Source organism: Gopherus evgoodei, chromosome 1, assembly GCF_007399415.2.
Source record: "Gopherus evgoodei ecotype Sinaloan lineage chromosome 1, rGopEvg1_v1.p, whole genome shotgun sequence".
Lineage (NCBI taxonomy): Eukaryota > Metazoa > Chordata > Testudines > Testudinidae > Gopherus > Gopherus evgoodei.
In genome coordinates this window covers 111,579,289-111,598,895 of record NC_044322.1, presented here as the reverse complement: position 1 = coordinate 111,598,895, position 19,607 = coordinate 111,579,289, and the positions used below count along the sequence as shown (strand labels likewise).

Genomic DNA, 19,607 nt, shown 5'->3' with positions numbered 1-19,607 from the left:
AATTACAAAACCAGTTTCTCCTCTCTTGGTTTTCACACCTCAACTGCTAGAACAGGGCCTCATCCTCCCTGATTGAATTGACCTCGTTATCTCTAGCTTGCTTGCTAGCACACATATATACCTGCCCCTGGATATTTCCATTACATGCATCTGAGGAAGTGGGTATTCACCCACGGAAAGCTCATGCTCCAAAACGTCTGTTAGTCTATAAGGTGCCACAGGATTCTTTGCTGCTTTTATTTCCTAAGGAAAATGAAGACTAATTGTCATAACATTTTTCCCAGATCTGGACCTTAGCGTCCAAAATATGGGGCGTTAGCATGGAAAACCTCCAAGCTTAGTTACCAGCTGGACCCTAGTAAAGCTGCCATCAGCCAGGAATATACAGTGCAATAGCTCACTGTGGTCTCCCCAAAACCTTCCCTGGGAGACCCCCAGACTCAGATTCCTTGAGTCTCACAACAAAGGGAAATAACCCCCTCCCCTTGTTTCCTTGTTACTTCCTCCCAGGCTCCCCTCCCTGGACGACCCTAGGAGATTCCCTGCTTCCAGTCCTGGAAACACAAGTACCGAGAGAGCTAATCTCTCTCCCCCCTCACCCAGAGGGTATGCAAAGTCAAGCTTAGTAAATCTAACACAAAGAGATTTTCCCCCCTGACTTCTTCCTCCCACCAATTCCCTGGTGAGCTGCAGACTCAATTCCCTGGAGTCCCCACTAAAGAAAAACTCCAACAGGTCTTAAAAAGAAAGCTTTATATAAAAAAGAAAGAAAAAGACATTAAACATAGTCTCTGTATCCAGATGACACTATACAGGGTCAATTGCTTAAAAGAAAAATGAATAAACAGCCTTATCCAAAAAGAATACACTCCAGCAACTACACACATGTAAATACAAAAAAAACCCCAATATAAACCTATTGTCTTACTATCCTTGTACTTACAACTTGGAAACAGAAGATTAGAAAGCCTAGAGATAGAAAAATCACTCTCAGAGCCGAGAGGGTCAGACCCAAGACAAAGAACAAAGAACTCACACCCAAACTTCCCTCCACCCAGATTTGAAAAAGTCTTGTTTCCTGATTGGTCCTCTCGTCAGGTGATTTTTGTTACCCCTTTCCAGGTGAAAGAGACATTAACCCTTAGCTATCCGTTTATGACACTAATGGGCAGCTCTGTAAAAGGTGTAATTAACACTGAAGCCAAAGATAGTACAGCTTCAGAGTATCTCTCCATTCTAATTGCTTTCACATTAATGATTCTGAAACACAATAGCTATAAACCACATGGCCAATTAAGGAATTATAGCACTGTTATATGAAACAAAATAAATTATATTTAACTATTACAATCAGATTTTAAAATTATAGCTATGAATAAATTTCTGAATTGCAAACATTTTTATTTAATTAATTCTTATTAAAAATATTAGTCTGATATAATTATTTAGTCTGCTACAAAATGTATAATTCCTATCTATACTTTGTACTGCAACATTATTTTGTCATGGTTGTAACCTGGATAAAATACGGAATAGTCCTACCATCAAAGAATATTTTTAAAAATAAATATCTTTAAAAGATGGTCCATTGCTAATGTATTATTGAGAAAATATGCTCAGATTTGTTTTACAACTGTCCTTGGATTTTACATTTATTTCAAGTATTATTTTATAACTCAGTCAGAAAAGTATTCATACCGCATATACTCGTGATTAGCCCGTTGTTTATAAGCCGACCCCCCCAAGATGGATAGGTAAAAATAGCAAAAACTGTATGATCCTTTCATAAGCCAACCCTATATTTCAGAGGTTGGCAAACTTGGCTCCTGGTCCATTAGGGTAAGATGCTAGCGGTCCTGGCTGTTTTGTTTACCTGGAGCGTTCAAAGGCATGGAGCCCCTCAGCTCCCAGTGGCCACAGTTTGCCATTCACAGCCAATGGGAGCTGCGGGAAGTAGTACCACTTCCTGCAGCTCCCATTGGCTGGTAACAGCAAACCGTGGCCACAGGGAGCTGAGGGGCTCCATGCCTGTGAATGCTTCTGGTAAACAACATGACAATGTATTAGATATTCAATTTAATGATTCCATAGAGTTTAGAATCATTAAATTTTGGTGAAAACCCATTTAATAAGCTGACCCTCACTCTTTGATGCGTCACTTTTTTACTAAAAAATATTCGGCTTATGAATGAGTATATATTTTATTTCACAACAAATCTGTAGTAAAGCTTCTAGATATGGGTGGAAAAATGGCTGCAAACCTTGAACTTTCCATTCTCAACAGTAATTCTACAGTCCTTAGGGCAAAATTCCCACTGAAGCCAGTGAGAGTTTTGCTTGAGTAATAAGTCACATTCTGATCCATGAAAGCAGTCTGCACAGGAAGACCCTTACACTGATGCAGATTGTTCTGCAGAATCTGGCCATAAGCAAGGGCTTCAATATTGATGCAGAAGTCAGTTAAAATGTAGATCTGAGCACTTATGATTAAAATTGTATCAACTAATAAAATAATAGTAAGACTTAAGATTTTATATAAATTATTGCATATACATGAGGCATCCTCTGTCTGAACACTATGTCCATATGTAAACACATTGAAAATGAATGTACACAAACAGATTTAGATGGCCCCATTCTGATTTACAAGAAGACTCTCTTTGACAGAGTGAAGTCGTATTGCAAATAAGCAGTGGGTCCAAAAACAACAAACTTTTTTCTAACATACCAGGTAAATGTAGCTTTAAAACATTTCACATTTTCCACTTACTTGAGTTTTCTGCACACATGTCCTAAATTGTTCAATAAAGGCTCCCATTTATCAACTGTTACCTGAAAAATAATACATCCAACCTAATGATATCAACCTCACAGCTTTTAATTAAATTCTGTGTGTTCACTTACTAGAGAGAAATCAGCACATAAATGAACAAGGCAGTTCATTCATGGAGAATGAAAACTTGAAGACAAGCATTTAAAATTCCGTTTACATTAAACAGTTAACTACATATAATTTTATAGGTAAAATAAGCAAATATGTTGTCCAATGAAACCACTGACTTATTAAAGTGAATCTTCCTCCCCATATTAGTTATCTTTCCCAGGTTCTTCCAGACCCCATCTCTGTTAAATAGCCTTAAAAACTGCAGTGATATTATTTTTGTTTGCCAACTTGTCCAAATAAATGTTATCTTTACCTTACAAATTCAATACCAGCTTTGCGCTTTCAAACTTAACCCCTTACTATTTATTAGCACAGCTGGGTTCATCAACAAGCAGTACAGAAGTGACCCTAAGTAAAACTAGATCTTGACAGAATGATTGCAAATACTAAATATCCCATTTGGCTTTATCTCTTTTCTTCCATGGTCTAAATTTATCTGATCTAAAAAAATTAGTCCGTTTACTGGCCACACAATGCCAATATCTAAGCTGTCAAAATCCTTATATTCCTTTCTGGTCATGGTGTTTAGCTTATGCTCTTAAGCATCAGAAGAAGAGCTGTAACTTTTTCACAGATACCGTAACTGCAAACTCTATTCTTATTCCTATGCATGTCTAAGCATTTTTTTAAAGATACCTTGCTACACTGAGTTTCATATGTGATTGGAGAATTCATATGGGACGGAGCATAGTCTAACAGTTTAGGCACACAACTGGGAGTCAGATCTGGATTCTGCTAACAGCTATGCCACAGGCATGTAGGAATACATTTTAAATCTGTTACTTTTTAATTTCAGCTGAAGGCTTGTTGATCTAGGTATTATGGGAAAGGGTAAAAAGGAATGTCTGATAAGCATAATGTAGAAATATGAAAACATTGGATGGCAGAACTTAAATGATAATAGGCTAAGGTTTTAAGTCAATCTATATCATTGGGGTGGACAATGTCTCAGAACTTACTGCATTTATTCTAACAATCCAATTACATAAGGCAATATAATATGAGAACCTGCAGTTTTAATAAATAGTCCATTGACATAAAATTAAGTACGCATTAATTAAAAGTTACCTCATTTCCAATAGCTTTAATTTTCTCTAAAGCATCAAGGAACCACTTTTCTGCAGTTTTCCAGCTAAAATAAGAAAAAAAAACATTACTAGAATTACCAATGAAGTATCTATCATACAGTTGCCATTCAAAAGTCCCTTCTTAATGACAAAGCTGAATACGCTGTGTTAGAAAGAGAGAAAAGTTATTTTACACTATTTATGCACAGATAAGTTCATTCACATTAATTAAATGGTGAAATACAAGCAGTTGTGACAAACATCTTGCACACAAAGGTGCATGATCTTAAAGCCAGACTACAGAGCAAAAATTAAAATGGAGTATAGCCCAGAAACATGTTAAATGCTCCCAATAACCAGGCTATGGATAACGATAAAAACCTTAACCTTATACACCTTTTAAAAATGTGTTCCCCTCTCTGGAATCATCTTGGCACGTCCCGATTTGTCAAAAACAAAGAATGCTTCATTGTATGACATTACAAATATCATTTCAATACATGGAATCTCCTGCATGTATGAATACCTCATGTGATGACTGGCTGTTCTATATGTGCCTAATCTCCAAGTATCAATTCTTTCCTGACTCAATCCTTAAAACATCAAACTGGATAAAATACCCTATTAGAAGAGAAACTAATTTGATAAGTAAGAGTTTAGGGTGAATACTAACTAACTAGAATCATAAGCAATTTCTTGTTCTGTATATCAAAATAAGCCCTTTTATAAAAACAAAATATATGCTACTACATTACATTTAGGAAAAGAATATAGATTAGTAGTATTGTCTTTATCTCCTTTTGCAAACTTACTCTCCATTTTGAAATGCAACCACTCCAACTTCATGCATAACAAAAGGATCCTCAGGTGCAATGCTTAGGGCTTGGCTGAAAAATCTTTCAGCTAATTTTGAATTGTTGGTCAAACCATATTCTAATCCAATATAGAGCATCGGCAAATGACAGCTGTAAAAAATAAGGATAAAAGGAAGCTTCATATATTTATTTTCTTGATGTAAATATTTAATAATTTGCAGAAATCTTAAAAGCATTTAATTGTGTGATACTTTATAAGTATACCTTAAAGAAAAAAAACCTTTAAATAAAAAAACTTAAAAAGAGCAGTTACTTACCTGATAGTAACTGATTCTTTGAGATGTTCTTACATGGATTCCACTTATGGTGTCCATGTGCTCCAGCACAAGAGTTCAAAACATTGTCACTAGCAGTATCCAGTAGGTGTCGTGCATGTGCCCTTTAGGCCCCAGGGCATAAAGAGGGCAGCGACAACCACCACCACTCAGTCCCTCCGCTGACCAAAATCCTCATTCATAAAACTGAACTGCAAAGATGGGTTGTGGGATGCACATGTGCAGAACATCTTGAAGAACAACAGCTATTAGCTAAGTTACCTTTCTTTCTTCTTTGAGCTACTGGACCTGTGGATCCCACTTATGGTGATAAGCTAGCAATCATTTTTTGAAGGAGGTGGGAGCTAAGAGTTATCTGAAAAGAGATTGCAAAGGTTCTTCCAAAACAGGCATCAGATTTTGAAGTGGTGACTAACAATGACATTTTGTAAACATGTGTGCTGAGGACCAGGTAGCCATTCTACATATTTCCAATAGAGGAATCTGACGTAAGCATGCTATTGATACAGCTTGCACTCTGATGGAGGACTCTTCTTACTAATATCATAAGCAGTTCTACTACAATTGGATACCTATTTTGGAAGTCTTTATGATGAAACAGTCATTCCTTTTGATTTATTACCACAAAGAACAAAATGTCTTGAAGTTTTACAAAAAGATCTAGCTCTATCGAGGTAATATAACAGCAATCTTCTCAATTCTGAAGTATGTAATTTATATTCAACAGGTGAAAAATGAGGTTTTGGAAAAAAATTGGTGAATGAATGGATATGAAAATCTGATAGTACCTTAAGCATAAAAGATGGATGCAGTCTCATCATTACTCTAGACAGGTGAAAAACTAAATGGAGGATTTATCATTAGGGCTTGTAATTTGCTTATTCTACAAGCTGATGTAATTGCCACCAGAAATGCTACCTTCAGAGATAGCAGAGGAACTGGACAATCTGAGAGATTCAAAAGGTGAGGGGAGAAGGGTCCAAAAGCAAAAAACCCACTGAATTTAAGTCCCATATTTGAGTGATCTTTCTCACGGGAAGAAAAACACGGATAAACCTTTCTGTAAATCTATTCACTGACTGAAGAGAGAAGATGGTACTTTCTTCTACTGGAGAATGAAATACAGATATGGAATAGAACGCTGCCAAATGAACTTCGATTGAAGCAATAGTGCCAAATGCTTTAAGGATAAGAGTTAATCTAATATTACTGGAACAGAACACTGACATGGAATTACAGACACGAAATTACAGACTAGCCACCTTAACTTCTTACCCGGCAAGATAGTGGAGCAAATAATCAACAATCAATTTGCAAACACCCAGTAGGTAAAAAGGTGATAAAATGGTCAACGTGGATTTGTCAAGAACATATCATGTCAAACCAATATAACAGCTTTCTTTGACAGGATAACCAGCATTGTAGATATGGAGGATGTGGTATACTCTGACTTTAATATGGCTTTTGATAGCGTTTTGCATTACCTTTTCATAAACAAATATACGGAAGTATAGCCTAGATGGATTAGCATTCTCAGTCTATTAGGAGGCTCTTTTCCATATGCGTCCCTAGAATTATTTTCTTTCCGTCCATGTGATTTCCTTCTTGGTGGTGGACTCCTGTCAGAGTCTCCAGAAGAATCAGTCGTGGATGAAGAAACTTCTAATGCGGAAGTCTTGACAGCAGACTGAAGGATCTGAGCGGGACTCAAATTCTTAATTGTACTGCCATGCTGGTTCAAATAAATTTTCATTACAGATATTCTTGCTTCTTTTTGAAGACGGGATCTGTCTGGTATCAAGATCAGGAAAACTTCTAGGACTGGTGACTCAGGTTCTGGAATGACCCTGAGGTTTGACAAAACTCCCCCACCCCCAAAAATAAGCTTTTGGAGCTGCAAATTTAGTTGTAAGAGGTCCCTACAGCGAGGCACTGTAGATGCCTCTCTGCTTTAAACCTTCCTTTCCAGCTGAAACTCCTGGCTGTAATTCAAAGATGCCAATGCTGACAAGGGAAGCACAGTAGAAGTCTGTCCTAATTTTGACGCTGAGAATGACAGTGCTGCTGAAGCCAGTGCAAAAAAGGAAGAAGCCAGATGACTATGAATTCTTTTTCTCTTGGGATCTTTTAGATGAAGAAGCAGGTTTCTGTACCAGCTCTGTACTGCAGTGCAACATGGCAGGTCTCAGTCCCACTCTTTCCTGCACCGACAGTAATGGCTCCCTTCAACAGTTCCTCTTCTCTCTCGGCACCAGCAGTAAGGGCTCCTTTGAAGAGCTCTTCTTTGCTCCTGCCACCGGAGACAGGCTTCGCACCAGGAAACTGACTTAGGGTATGTTTACCCTATCGCTGCTACAGCAGCACTACAGCTACTTTCCTGTAGGCACTCCCTACATTGATGGGAAAATGCTTTCCATCAATGTAGGTAATCCCACTCTCCAAGGCCTGGTCTACACTACGCTGTTAAAACGATTTTAACAGAGTTAAATCGATTTAACGCTGCACCTGTCCACACTACACTGCTCTTTTTATAGATTTAAAGGGCTCTTTAAATCGATTTCTGTACTCCTACAAAACGAGAGTAATGCTAAAATCGATATTACTATATCGGATTAGGGTTAGTGTGGACGCAAATCGACGTTATTGGCCTCATTATTTTACAGTAGCTACCCACAGTGCACCGCTCCAGAAATCAAGGCTAGCCTCGGACCATGGACGCACACCACCGAATTAATGTGCCTAGTGTGGATGCGCACAATCGACTTTATAATATCTGTTTTATAAAATTGGTTTAAGCTAATTCGAATTTATCCTGTAGTGTAGACGTAGCCCAAGAGGCTGTAGTTAGGTAGACTGAGGAATCCTTCCATCAACTTCCAGTGTCTATGCCGGGGTTAGGACGACATAAAAGACGGTTACTCACTTTAGTAACTGTTGTTCTTCGAGATATGTTGCTCGTATATCCATTCCAATTAGGTGTGCGCGCGCCGCGTGCACGCTTGTCGGAAGATTTTTACCCTAGTAACACTTGGTGGGTCGGCTGGGCGCCGGATATATACCCCTGCCGACCCAACGGCCATTCAGTTCCTTCTTGCCGGCTACTCCGACAGAGGGGAAGGAGGGCGGGTTTGGAATGGATATGAGCAACACATCTCAAAGAACAACAGTTACAAAGGTGAGTAACCGTCTTTTCTTCTTTGAGTGCTTGCTCATATTGATTCCAGTTAGGTGATTCCCAAGCCTTACCTAGGCGGTGGGGTCGGAGTGAGATGTTGCAGAATGCAAAACTGCTGGGCCAAATGCTGCCTCATCTCTGGGCTGTTGAACCAATGCGAAATGTGTGGCAAAGGTGTGAATTGATGACCAGGTAGCTGCCCAACATATTTCCTGGATGGGGACATGGGCCAGAAAGGCAGCAGATGAAGCTTGCGCCCAAGCAGAATGGGCAGTGAAGGTGGCTAGCCGGAACGTGAGCCAATTCATAGCATGTATGGATGCAGGATGTTACCCGAGATGAAATCCATTGGGAAGAGACTGGTAGGCCTTTCATCCGGTCTGCGACAGCTACAAACAGCTGAGGTGACCTTCGGAAGGGTTTGGTTCTTTCGATATAAAAGGCAAGAGCACTGCGGACGTCCAGGGCGTGTAGCTGTTGTTCCCGACGCAATGGGTGCGGCTTCGGGAAGAAGACTGGGAGGAAGATGTCTTGGTTGACATGAAAGGCAGACACCACCTTAGGGAGGAAAGAGGGGTGAGGTGGCAGCTGTACCTTGTCCTTATGGAATACCGTGTACAGGGGGTCTGCTGGAATACCGTGTACAGGGAGCCCGAAGCTCAGATACTCGTCTTGCTGAAGTAATAGCAACGAGGAAGGCTGTCTTCCAGGAAAAGTACAGCAGCGAGCAGGTAGCCAGTGGTTCGAAAGGAGCACCCATAAGCTTGGCTAGCACCAGGTTTAGATCCCAGGCAGGGGTTGGGCGTCTAACTTGAGGATACAAAACGTTCCAATCTTTTGAGGAACCTTGAAACTATAGGGTGAGAGAAGATTGACTGGTCATCTTCCCCTGGACGGAAGGCGGAAATGGCTGCCAGATGCACCTTTACGGAAGAGACCGCTAGGCCCTGCTCTTTTAGGGACCAGAGGTACTCCAGGACAGTGGGAACGGACACCTGTCTGGGGATTAAGTTACGCTGAGCGCGTCAACAGGAGAAACACTTCCACTTGGCGAGATATGTCATCCTAGTGGAAGGCTTCCTGCTGCCCAGGAACACCCGCTGAACCGAGGCAGAGCAACGCAATTCAGACTGGCTTAACCACGCAGCAACCATGCTGTGAGATGAAGGGAGTGCAGATCCAGATGGTGAAGCCTGCTGAAGTCCTGTGTTATGAGGTCCGGCCAGAGTGGCAGGGGAATCGGGTCTGCCACTGAGAGATCAAACAACATGGTGTACCAGTGCTGCCTCAGCCATGCTGGAGCAATCAGGATCAGATGGGCGCTGTCCCTGCGGAGCTTGAGTAGGACTCTGTGGACGAGTAGAAATGGTGGGAAGGCATAAAGTAGGTGCCTGTTCCATGGGATCAGAAATGCGTCTGAGAGGGATCCCGGGGAGTGTCCCTGGAAGGAGCAGAACACCTGCATTTCCTGTTCTCTCAGGAGGCAAAGAGGTCTATGAGGGGAAAGCCCCACTTCTGGAAAACAGAATGGATGATGTCCAGGCGAATCGACCACTCGTGAGACAGGAAGGATTTGCTGAGGTGATCCGCCAGAGTGTTCTGGACTCCTGGGAGAAAAGACATTACCAATTCGATCGAGTGGGCTATGCAAAAGTTCCAAAGGTGGACGGCTTCTTGACAAAGGAGGGAGGAGCGTGCTCCGCCCTGCTTGTTTATGTAAAACATGGCCATTGTGTTGTCCATGAACACTAGTACACAAAGGCCTTGGAGATGGTCTTGAAACACTTGGCATGCTAGACGTACTGCTCTCAGCTCCTGCACATTGATGTGTAAGGCCAGTTCTTGGGGCGACCAGAGGCCTTGAGTGCGAAGGCTCCCAAGGTGGGCACCCCAATCCAGAGATGACGCGTCCGTGGTTAGGGCCATCGAGGGTTGTGGTGGGTGGAATGGCATCCCTGCACAGACTAGAGTGGGGTCTAGCCACCAGGTTAGGGAGCCCAGAACCTTCCTGGGGATAGTGAGCACCGGGTCCAGGCTGTCTCTGCGTGGTTGGTATATTGAAGCAAGCCAGGCTTGGAAGGGATGGAGGAGTAGCCTGGCGTGCTTGGTCACGAAGGTGCAGGAGGCCATGTGACCTACTAAGGCTGAGGCAGGGGCGCACTGACGTTGTCGGGAAGGTTTGAAGACTTTGGATTATTGAAGCCATTGCCTGAAAACGCGACTGCGGGAGGCAGATTCTGGCCAGACTGGAGTCCAGAACCGCTCCAATGAAGTCTATTCTCTGCGTGGGTGTGAGAGTAGACTTTTCTGTGTTGATCATGAGGCCTAGGCTCTCAAAGAGGTTTCTGATGATGTGCAGGTGCTGTGATACTTGCCACTGGGAAGTCCCTCAAATGAGCCAATCGTCGAGATACAGGTAGACGTGTACTTGACAACGCCGGAGAGAGGCGGCGACTACAGCCATGCATTTTGTGAAGACACGTGGAGCTGTAGAAAGGCCAAACGGAAGTACAGTGAACTGAAAGTGTTGGTGGTTGACCACAAAACGGAGGTACCGTCTGTGTGGTGGATAAATTGCGATGTGGAAATATGCCTCCTTCATATCGAGGGTGGCATACCAGTCTCCTGGATCCAGGGACGGGATAATGGTCCCCAGGGATACCATGCAGAACTTCAGCTTTATCAGGAATTTATTGAGTTCTCGCAGGTCTAGGATTGGTCGTAGATCTCCCTTTGCCTTGGGGATTAAGAAGTAACAGGAATAAAACCCCTTGCCTATCATGTCCTTTGGCACCTCCTCTATGGCTCCCATGGTTAGAAGTGACTGGACCTCTTGTAAGAGGAATTGCTCATGAAAGGGGTCCCTGAAGGGGGACGGGCAGGGAGGATGGGAAGGCGGGGTTGAAGCAAACTGGAGGTGGTATCCCCCTTCCACCGTGCACAGGACTCAACGATCTGAAGTTAGCTGGGACCAGGCAGGGAGGAATTGGGAGAGGCGGTTGAAAAAGAGAGGAGAAGGATCCGGTAGGGTAATTGGTGGGCCGTCCTCAGGCGTCCCATCAAAAGTTCTGCTTGGGCCTTGCTGGTGGTTCAGGGGGCGCCTGATTTTGAGCTCCTTGAGGGCCAGACAGTCTCCAACGATTCCCCCTGCCACACCTTCTGGTAACGTCCTGACGCGGCGGAGCATAAGGACGGTGTAGCTGGGCCGGAAGGTCCTGCGTTGGGTCACTGGCGTGTGCATTCCCCGTGAGCGCATTATAACGCGATGTCCTTCAGACTTTGCACCTGGGGTCAGTCTTGTCTGAGAGAAGGCTCTGGCCTTCGAAGGGTAAATCCTGAATGTTTGTTGCAATTCAGGGGGAAGGCCTGATACCTGGAGCCAGGAGATACGCCTCATCGTCACTCCTGATGCCAGAGTTCTGGCTGGCAGAGTCCACTGCATCCAGAGAGGCCTGGAGGGAGGTTCTCGCTACCTTTTTACCCTCCTCAAGTAGGCTGTGAATTCTTGACAGGACTCCTGGGGAAGAAGCTCCATACACTTCCCCAAGGACACCCAAGTGTTAATGTTATACCTACTTAGGAAGGCTTGTTGGTTCGCCACCCTAAGTTGGAGGCCCCCGGCCAAGTATATTTTGCCAGCCTAAGAGGTCCACGCGCCTAGCCTCCTTTGACTTAGGAGCGGGGCTTGTTGGCCATGACGCTCCCGTTTGTTCACTGACTGGACAACTAAAGAGCAAGGAGGGGGGTGAGTTTAGAGATATGAATATCCCTTTGAGGGGACCATATATTTTCTCTCTACTCCCCTTGCTGTAGGTGGAATTGAAGCTGGGGGTTGCCAAATGGTGTCCGCATTAGGTCCGGTATGGTGCAGATGAATGGAAAGAGCGACTCTAGTATGTGCATCAGCCAATAGGACGTCCACGACCGGGTCCTCTATTTCAGGGACCTCCTCCACCTGCAAGTTCATATTCTGAGGCACTCGCCTCAAAAGGTCCTGATGGGCCCTGAGGTCAATTGGTGGAGGGTCTGAGGAGGATGTCCCTGCCACCACCTCATCAGGCGAGGAGGAGGAGGAGAGGCCCAGGACCAAAGGGTCCTGTGGTGGCTCCTGTACTTGAGGGGCATAATCTGCATCGGTGGAACCTCGGCGACTGTAGATGGAATTGGAGCCTCATCCGTGCCCGTAGGGGGGCGGCAGCTTAATGTCGCCTCTGGTACCCGGTATTCTGACAGGGCCGACCGTTGAGCCACTGATGGTGCACCTTGGCTCTGGTGGCATGCCCATGGTGTCCAGAAGGACCAGTGATGAGGCCCTTGCTCGTGGTTCTGTCTCTCTGGGAATATATGGTTGGGGACGTCAGAGTCACACTCCTGATGATAAGATGCGCTACCAGCCTGCGATGACACCGATGTGTGTCTGGAAGGCCACGGCGGTGCCGATAGGCCCTGGGAGGGTGCCATTGTTCTCGACACTCGGGCCCGGGGCGGTGCTGGGGAGCGGTACCAGGAGCTATAACGGCACCGCGAGCAAGACCGGGACCTTCTACCGTATCGGTGCCGGGAGGTCGACTGAGATCTCGAGTCCCTCTGTCTGGAGCGACTGCGGGATACACAGTGCCGAGATCGGTGCCGTGAGCCGGATCGGTACCAGGAGTATCTGTCCAGTGAAAGAAATGTCGAATGGTGCCACGAGTGCGACCGGTTCCGCGATGGAGAGCGGTGCCGGGATTGCAAGCGGTGCCAGGAGTGGGAACAGCGCGATCGAGTATGTCTGCAAGACCGGGATCTTGAACGACGTCTCTCTGGTGGACGAACAGAAGGAGGCCTTACCATGGTCGGCTTGCCGATGGATTGTATAACCTGCACCGGCAGTGCCGGGGGTTGAGGCCGTGTTGACTCCGTCACAGAGATGAGCTCTCTCTTGCCGTGGAGAAGGTCTCCGGCATAGAAGGGAGGGCAAGCTCAACCACAGCATGAGCCAGGGAGCTGTCAGGCACCGGACTCGATGACCCTTGTGGGACCGGAATCAACGGTGCCGCGCTTGGCGGAGGCGCAATCTGCGGTGCCACAGTCGACGGTGCCGGGGCAGATGACGGTGCCGGACGAACCGTCTTAGAAGAGCGCTCCTTCCATGGAGCAGAAGTTGAAGCACTATGTTGCTTCCTGGGTCTCAGGGACAGGGAGCGGTGCCGAGCAGATGTCGGTGCCGGTAAGGGTCAGGGCCAGGACTCCTTCTCGGTACCGGAGCGGTCTAGGGCCGAAGAGGCGCTCCTTACCGAAGCTGTCTGTTGGGCGCTCCGTGCCGACGCTGCAGGACTAAGTGCCAACTCTATGAGGAGCTGTTTCAATCGAAAGTCCTGCTCCTTCTTCATCCTTGGTTTAAACGACTTGCAGATGCAGCACTTATTGGTAAGGTGGGATTCCCCTAGGCACTTGAGGCAGGAGTTGTGGGGATCCCCTATTGGCATCGGCTTTTGGCATGCCAAACACGGGTTGAATCTCAGTGCCTTGGGCATGGGCCCGCACTGGGGTGGAGGAAAAGGGGCTAATCCCCGATCCCCCCTTAAACTATATACACTAATTATAAAGACAACAACTAATACTAACTATAACTACAAGAACTCGAACTATACACACAGTAACAGCAAAGAACTACAAGTAGCTAGGGATGCTGAGATCAGCAAAGCCGCGCTCCACAGTTCCAATGACCGTCACGGGCGGTAAGAAGGAACTGAAGGGCCGTTGGGTCGGCAGGGGTATATATCCAGCGCCATAACGGCGCCACTCCAGGGGGCGCCCAGCCGACTCACTGAGCGTTGCTAGGGTAAAAATCTTCCGACAAGCGTGCACGCGGCGCACGCACACCTAATTGGAATCGATATGAGCAAGCACTCGAAGAAGAACTACAGTCTTCAGGGCATGAAATTTTTCACAGCCCTAGGCCACCGTGGCTAGATCAACTTAGGCGTAGACAGGGCCGGGTCCAGGGACCAGCAAAACAAGCAAGTGCTTGGGGTGGCACATTTCTAGGGGCAGCATTCTGGCGCCAGCCATCACAGGTGCTGACTCCGGGGCATGGGCAAAAAGTGCCCCCACCTCGCCTCCGCTCTGCCTCCGCCTGCTCCCCTGAGCGCGCTGCCGCTGCTCTACTTCTCCCCCACCCCTCCCAGGCTTGCTGCGCACAAAACAGCTGTTTCACGTAGCAAGTCTGGGAGGGAGGAGAAGCCGAGAAGTGGGGAGGGAGAAGCCAAGCAGCAGGGCGCTCGGGGGAGGCAGTGATCGTGGAGCGGAGGTGGGCTGGAGCAGGGAGTGGTTCCTCTACCCCGTTACTTCCTGCGTCCCCATCCCCACCCTAGCTCACCTCTGCTCCGCCTGCTCCCCTGAACGCACTGCCGCTATTTCACATGTGGCAAGGCTGGGAGGCATGGAGGGAGAAGCTGAGCAGCGGGGCGCTCAGGGGAGGTGAGCTGGAGTGAGAAGCGGTTCCTCTACTCCGTTACTTCCTGCGCCCCACCACCCTAGCTCACCTCCACTCCGCCTGCTCCTTTCAATGCACCACTGCTCCGCTTCTCTGTCCTCTCTCGCCTGAGAGGGAGGGGGGAGAAGCAGAGTGGCAGCACACCTGGGGGAGCAGGCGGAGCAGAGGTGAGCTAGGATGGGAGGTTGCAGGGGGCCCCCAGGAAACAATGGGGGGGAGAAATGTGGCACGCCCGGGGGAGGAGGTGGGGCTGGGGATTTGGGGAAGGGGTTTGGAAGGGGTGGAGTTGGGGCCGGGCCAGGGGGCATGAAAAAAAAGGGGAACAGCCAAAATTTTTTTGCTTGGGGCGGCAAACATCCTAGAGCCGGCCCTGGGTGTAGACCAGGCCTTTAGAGTCATTCAGTCCTCTAACAATGGGAGTCCCTGCCTCCTCTGATTGACCTTTCTGAATCTCATCTTTTTAAATGCTACTGAATTAGCTGTCACATTTCTGGTGACAGGATCACTGGCGAGATAAGCTGTGAAAACAGAAGCCTCTGTACCAAGTTCATGCTGAGTCAGACATGGACTTTTCCATAAGAAAAAGCTGAACTGCTTCTCCTTTTGTGTGTGCTTCTTGAAGGACTTGCAAATCACATGCTCCGCAACAATATGTTCCTCAATCGGACAGAAAAGGCACCTGTCTTGGTGTCAGTCACAAGAACAGCCCCCCTACAAAAGGGCCTGTCTTGAAGCCGAGAGATTTGGGCTTTTTCCCCCATACCTACTGCAAACAAGCTAATTTAAACAGTAACAAGTGCACTAACCTACTACCTATAAACAAATTAACTACCAACTATCAGACTAAATGCTAAGTAACAAGATTACTACAAAGAGACTCTTATGTTGTTGCAACTCACTGCCTAAGGTGGTTGGGGTTGCTGTGCCCTTTATGCCCTGTGAGGGTGCAGCGGGGAGACATACAGGGCGCATGGACCGCTGCTACTGAAAATGTTCCAAACACCCATGCTGAGGCACATGGACACTAAACGGGATCGAAATGTGCAGTAAGTCAAGGAAGAATATGTATTATGTAACGCTACATGAAATAGATTCCAAATGAAGTACTAATCTGAAGAGTACCTTAAAGGGAAAATGTTTAGTAAGAAGTTAATTCTAATGTTTACTAGTATTTTAGCCTAGAAATGTATATTGACCTTTCCTATCCCCAAGTTAATTCTGAGTTTAATCTAGTTCTGCTTCTTTACCTATAAACCAAAAAGACAAATAACTGGACTTTAATGACACATTAGGTAGTAACACTATCTAAACTTTTAAATTGTAAGCAATACTCAAATACAAATGATGAATTCAACAAGCAGAAGGATAATGGAACACTACTTATCTTTTTCCTCCCTTGTTTTCAACCTAAGAACGGCCATATTGGGTCAAACCAAATGTCCATCTAGCACAGGATCCTGTCTTTTATGCCAGTGGCCAATGCCAGGTGCCCCAGAGGGAATGAACAGAACAGGTATTCATCAAGTGATCCATCCCTTGTCGCCCATTCCCAGCTTCTGGCAAACAGAGGCTAAGGACACCATCCCTCCACATCCTGGCTAATAGACACTGATGGACCCTATCCTCCATGAATTTCTCTAGTTCTTTTTTGATCCCTGTTATAGTCTTGGCCTTCACCACATCCTATGGCAAGGAGTTCCACAGGTTGACTGTGCATTGTGAAAAAATACTCGTTTTAAACCTGCAGCCTATTATTTTCATTTAGTGACCTCTAGTTCTTGAGTATAAAACACTTCCTTATTTACTTTCTCCACACCAGTCATGATTTTATAAACCTCTACCATATCCCCCCTCAGCCGTCTCTTTTCCAGACTGAAAAGTCCCAGTCTTTTTAAACTCTTCTCATATGGAATAATTTTTGCTGCCCTTTTCTGAACCTTTTCCAATTCCAATATATCTTTTTTGAGATGGGGTGACCACATCTGCACACATTATTCAAGACGTGGGCATACCATGGATTTAGAGAGAGGCAATATTATATTTTCTGTCTTATTATCTATCCCTTTCTTAATGATTCCCAACATTCTGTTAGCTATTTTCAGTGCCGCTGCACATTGAGTGGATGTTTTCAGAGAATTATCCACAATGACTCCAAGAACTCTTTCTTGAGCAATAACAGCTAATTTAGACCCCATCATTTTATATTTATAGTTGGGATTATGTTTTCCAATGTGCATTACTTTGCATTTACCAGCATTGAATTTTATCTGCCATTTTGTTGCCCAGTCACCCAATTTTGTGAGATCCCTTTATAATTCTTCACAGTCTGCTTTGGACTTAACTATCTTGAGTAGTTTTGTGTCATCCTCAAATTTTGTCACCTCACTGTTTACCCCTTTTTCCAGATCATTTATGAATATGTTGAACAGTACTGGTCCCAGTATTGACCCCGGCGGGACACTACTATTTACCACACCCCGTTCTGAAAGCTGACCATTTATTCACACTCTTTGTTTCTTATATTTTTACCAGTTACCGATCCATGATAGGACCTTCCCTCTTATCCTATGACAGCTTACTTTGCTTCAGAGCCTTTGGTGAGGGACCTTGTCAAAGTACACTGTATCTACTGGATCACGTGTGTCCATATGCTTGTTGACTCCTTCAAAGAATTCTAGTAGATTGATGAGGCATGATTTCCCTTCACAAAAACCATGTCAACTCTTCCCCAACAAATCATATTCATCTAAGTGTCTGATAATTCTGTTCTTTACTGTAGTTTCAACTAGTTTGCCTGGTACCAAAATTTCCATTTGAGTTATTGCCTTAAGTGTATTTTTATCAATGAAAAAAATATATACAAAATGGCATAGTTTACTTTTGACATACCCTTTCATTAGCTGTGCTGCTGTGAAGTAAGCAGCCATTGCCTGGTCATGCTCACTCTCAACTGCAAATGAATGTCCATATGCTATCCAAGCTGGTCCATAGGTTCTCTCAAGTGTAGTGGCTTTGCTAAAACACACACACACAAAATCAGACCAACACATTATAACTACATCTGAAATTCATTATATTCATCTTATTGGAACACTTAAGCAGTAAGCCTGGTGAAGTATAAATAGTCTGTGTATCATGTATATATTTAATAAATTTGTAGTAAACTAATGAGTGTTTAATAAAGAACTTTGTCTCTAAATGATTATCATACTGGTGAAAGCTTACCTTTTGACATGCATTATTTGACATTTTAAGAGAATGTATTATTCTCATTTTCTAAACTGATTTTAGCAAATTTCTAAACTATATTATTTAGACAGTGCTGGTAAGTGTGCACAGTGAAACACCAAAGGTAAACTGATGAACTAAATTCTTACTGCAAGGAACTAAATTTAATGGTGTGAATGCATGCAAAAGAGGTATGTTTTTTATATCTACATATAAATCTTAAAGACACCAACAAAAAGCAAACAAAAACTACATTACATTAGAAAATCTCTATTCATGAAGTGTAAACAATGTTAAATATGTGAAAGTGAAAGGTAATGTCAAATTATGATGTTTCTATGTCATATTTAGGCATGTCTACACTAGTACTTATGTTAGCAAAACTTTTGTTGCTCAGGGATTTGAAAAAACCCTCTCCTGAGTAACAAACATTTTGCTGGCATAAGCGCTCACGTGCACCAGCACTATGTCGGCAGGAGACCCTCTCCCGCCGACATAGCAACCGCCACTCATTAAGCTGGTTTCATTATGTCGACAGGCGAGCTCTCTCCCATTGGCATAACACAGCCGTATTGGTACAGTTGTGCCTCTGTAAGGTTGTAAGTGTAGACATAGTCTGTGGGTGGAAATATTGCCTATGTGACTGCAAAAATCTGGGCTTGCCTAAGGCAAGCCTATTATTCTCCATTCCAGACAGCTGCCCTGCCTGGGAAAGAAAGTGTTTGACACTTCTTTGAAGGACTGTCACCAAAAAGCCATCAAAACTGCAATTTAGGGTCATCAACGTTGATCATCTGCCAACTACTGCCCCTTAGCCATGGAACAATAGTGTCCATACACGAGAGCCCACAAGAAGGGGGCAAGCATGACTGGAGTGTCTGAAGCTTCTCAATTTCAGTACATGGCACAGAGACTGAGGCCCTATTTAAGAGCAGAGACTCTGTGAACGGAGCCAACCATCACCACAAGAAAAACATGAAGGAGAGAAGAGGCTGAAACACTGACAAATTTCAGACTCACAGAAGAGGTGACATCGGAGATGGGGAAGATGCATCTCAGGCCTTTATTATTTTCATCAGACAAGATGTCTAAGCTTGAAAGTATGCTCTAGAGTTCCAAAGTGTCACTAGAATTTGAATCAGTCAGAAGCACATGGGACCCAATGACTGGATTCACTTGCAATATCCCCCATATGAGGCCAGTTTGTAACAAAACATTTTTGATTGATTGCCATATCAAAGAAAGGGTAAACATAGGGGACATACAGCAGCCAGGATTCGTAGGTTTCTGTAATTACATTTATTTGCAATGAACAGCTCTTGTGTAATACGTTTATAGTTAACTATTCTTTATTTGAAAATTAAATCCTGAATAATATTGACCTAACAAGTCATAAGCAACACAATAATAAATCTAATATTATTGGATATGAAGTTAAGCTTTTACCTGAGATATCTTCTGGCATGTTCATTTTTGTGACCGACCATGAGATAATAACATCCTACCGCAAACCATGAGACCTAAACATCAATGTCAAAAGAACAATACTAAGAGTACAGCAGATG

The 19,607-nt window shown here is 44.5% G+C and overlaps 1 protein-coding gene across 1 annotated transcript in view; it reads right to left on the bottom strand.

Annotated features, from left to right (window-relative positions):
- CDC16 (cell division cycle 16) overlaps positions 1-19,607 on the bottom strand; it is a 77,550-nt gene that overhangs the window by 26,038 nt on the left and 31,905 nt on the right. The window contains 5 exon segments of the mRNA XM_030569187.1: positions 2,771-2,832; positions 4,013-4,076; positions 4,824-4,976; positions 17,704-17,829; positions 19,489-19,562. Of these exon segments, the coding sequence (XP_030425047.1) occupies positions 2,771-2,832; positions 4,013-4,076; positions 4,824-4,976; positions 17,704-17,829; positions 19,489-19,562 (479 nt within the window).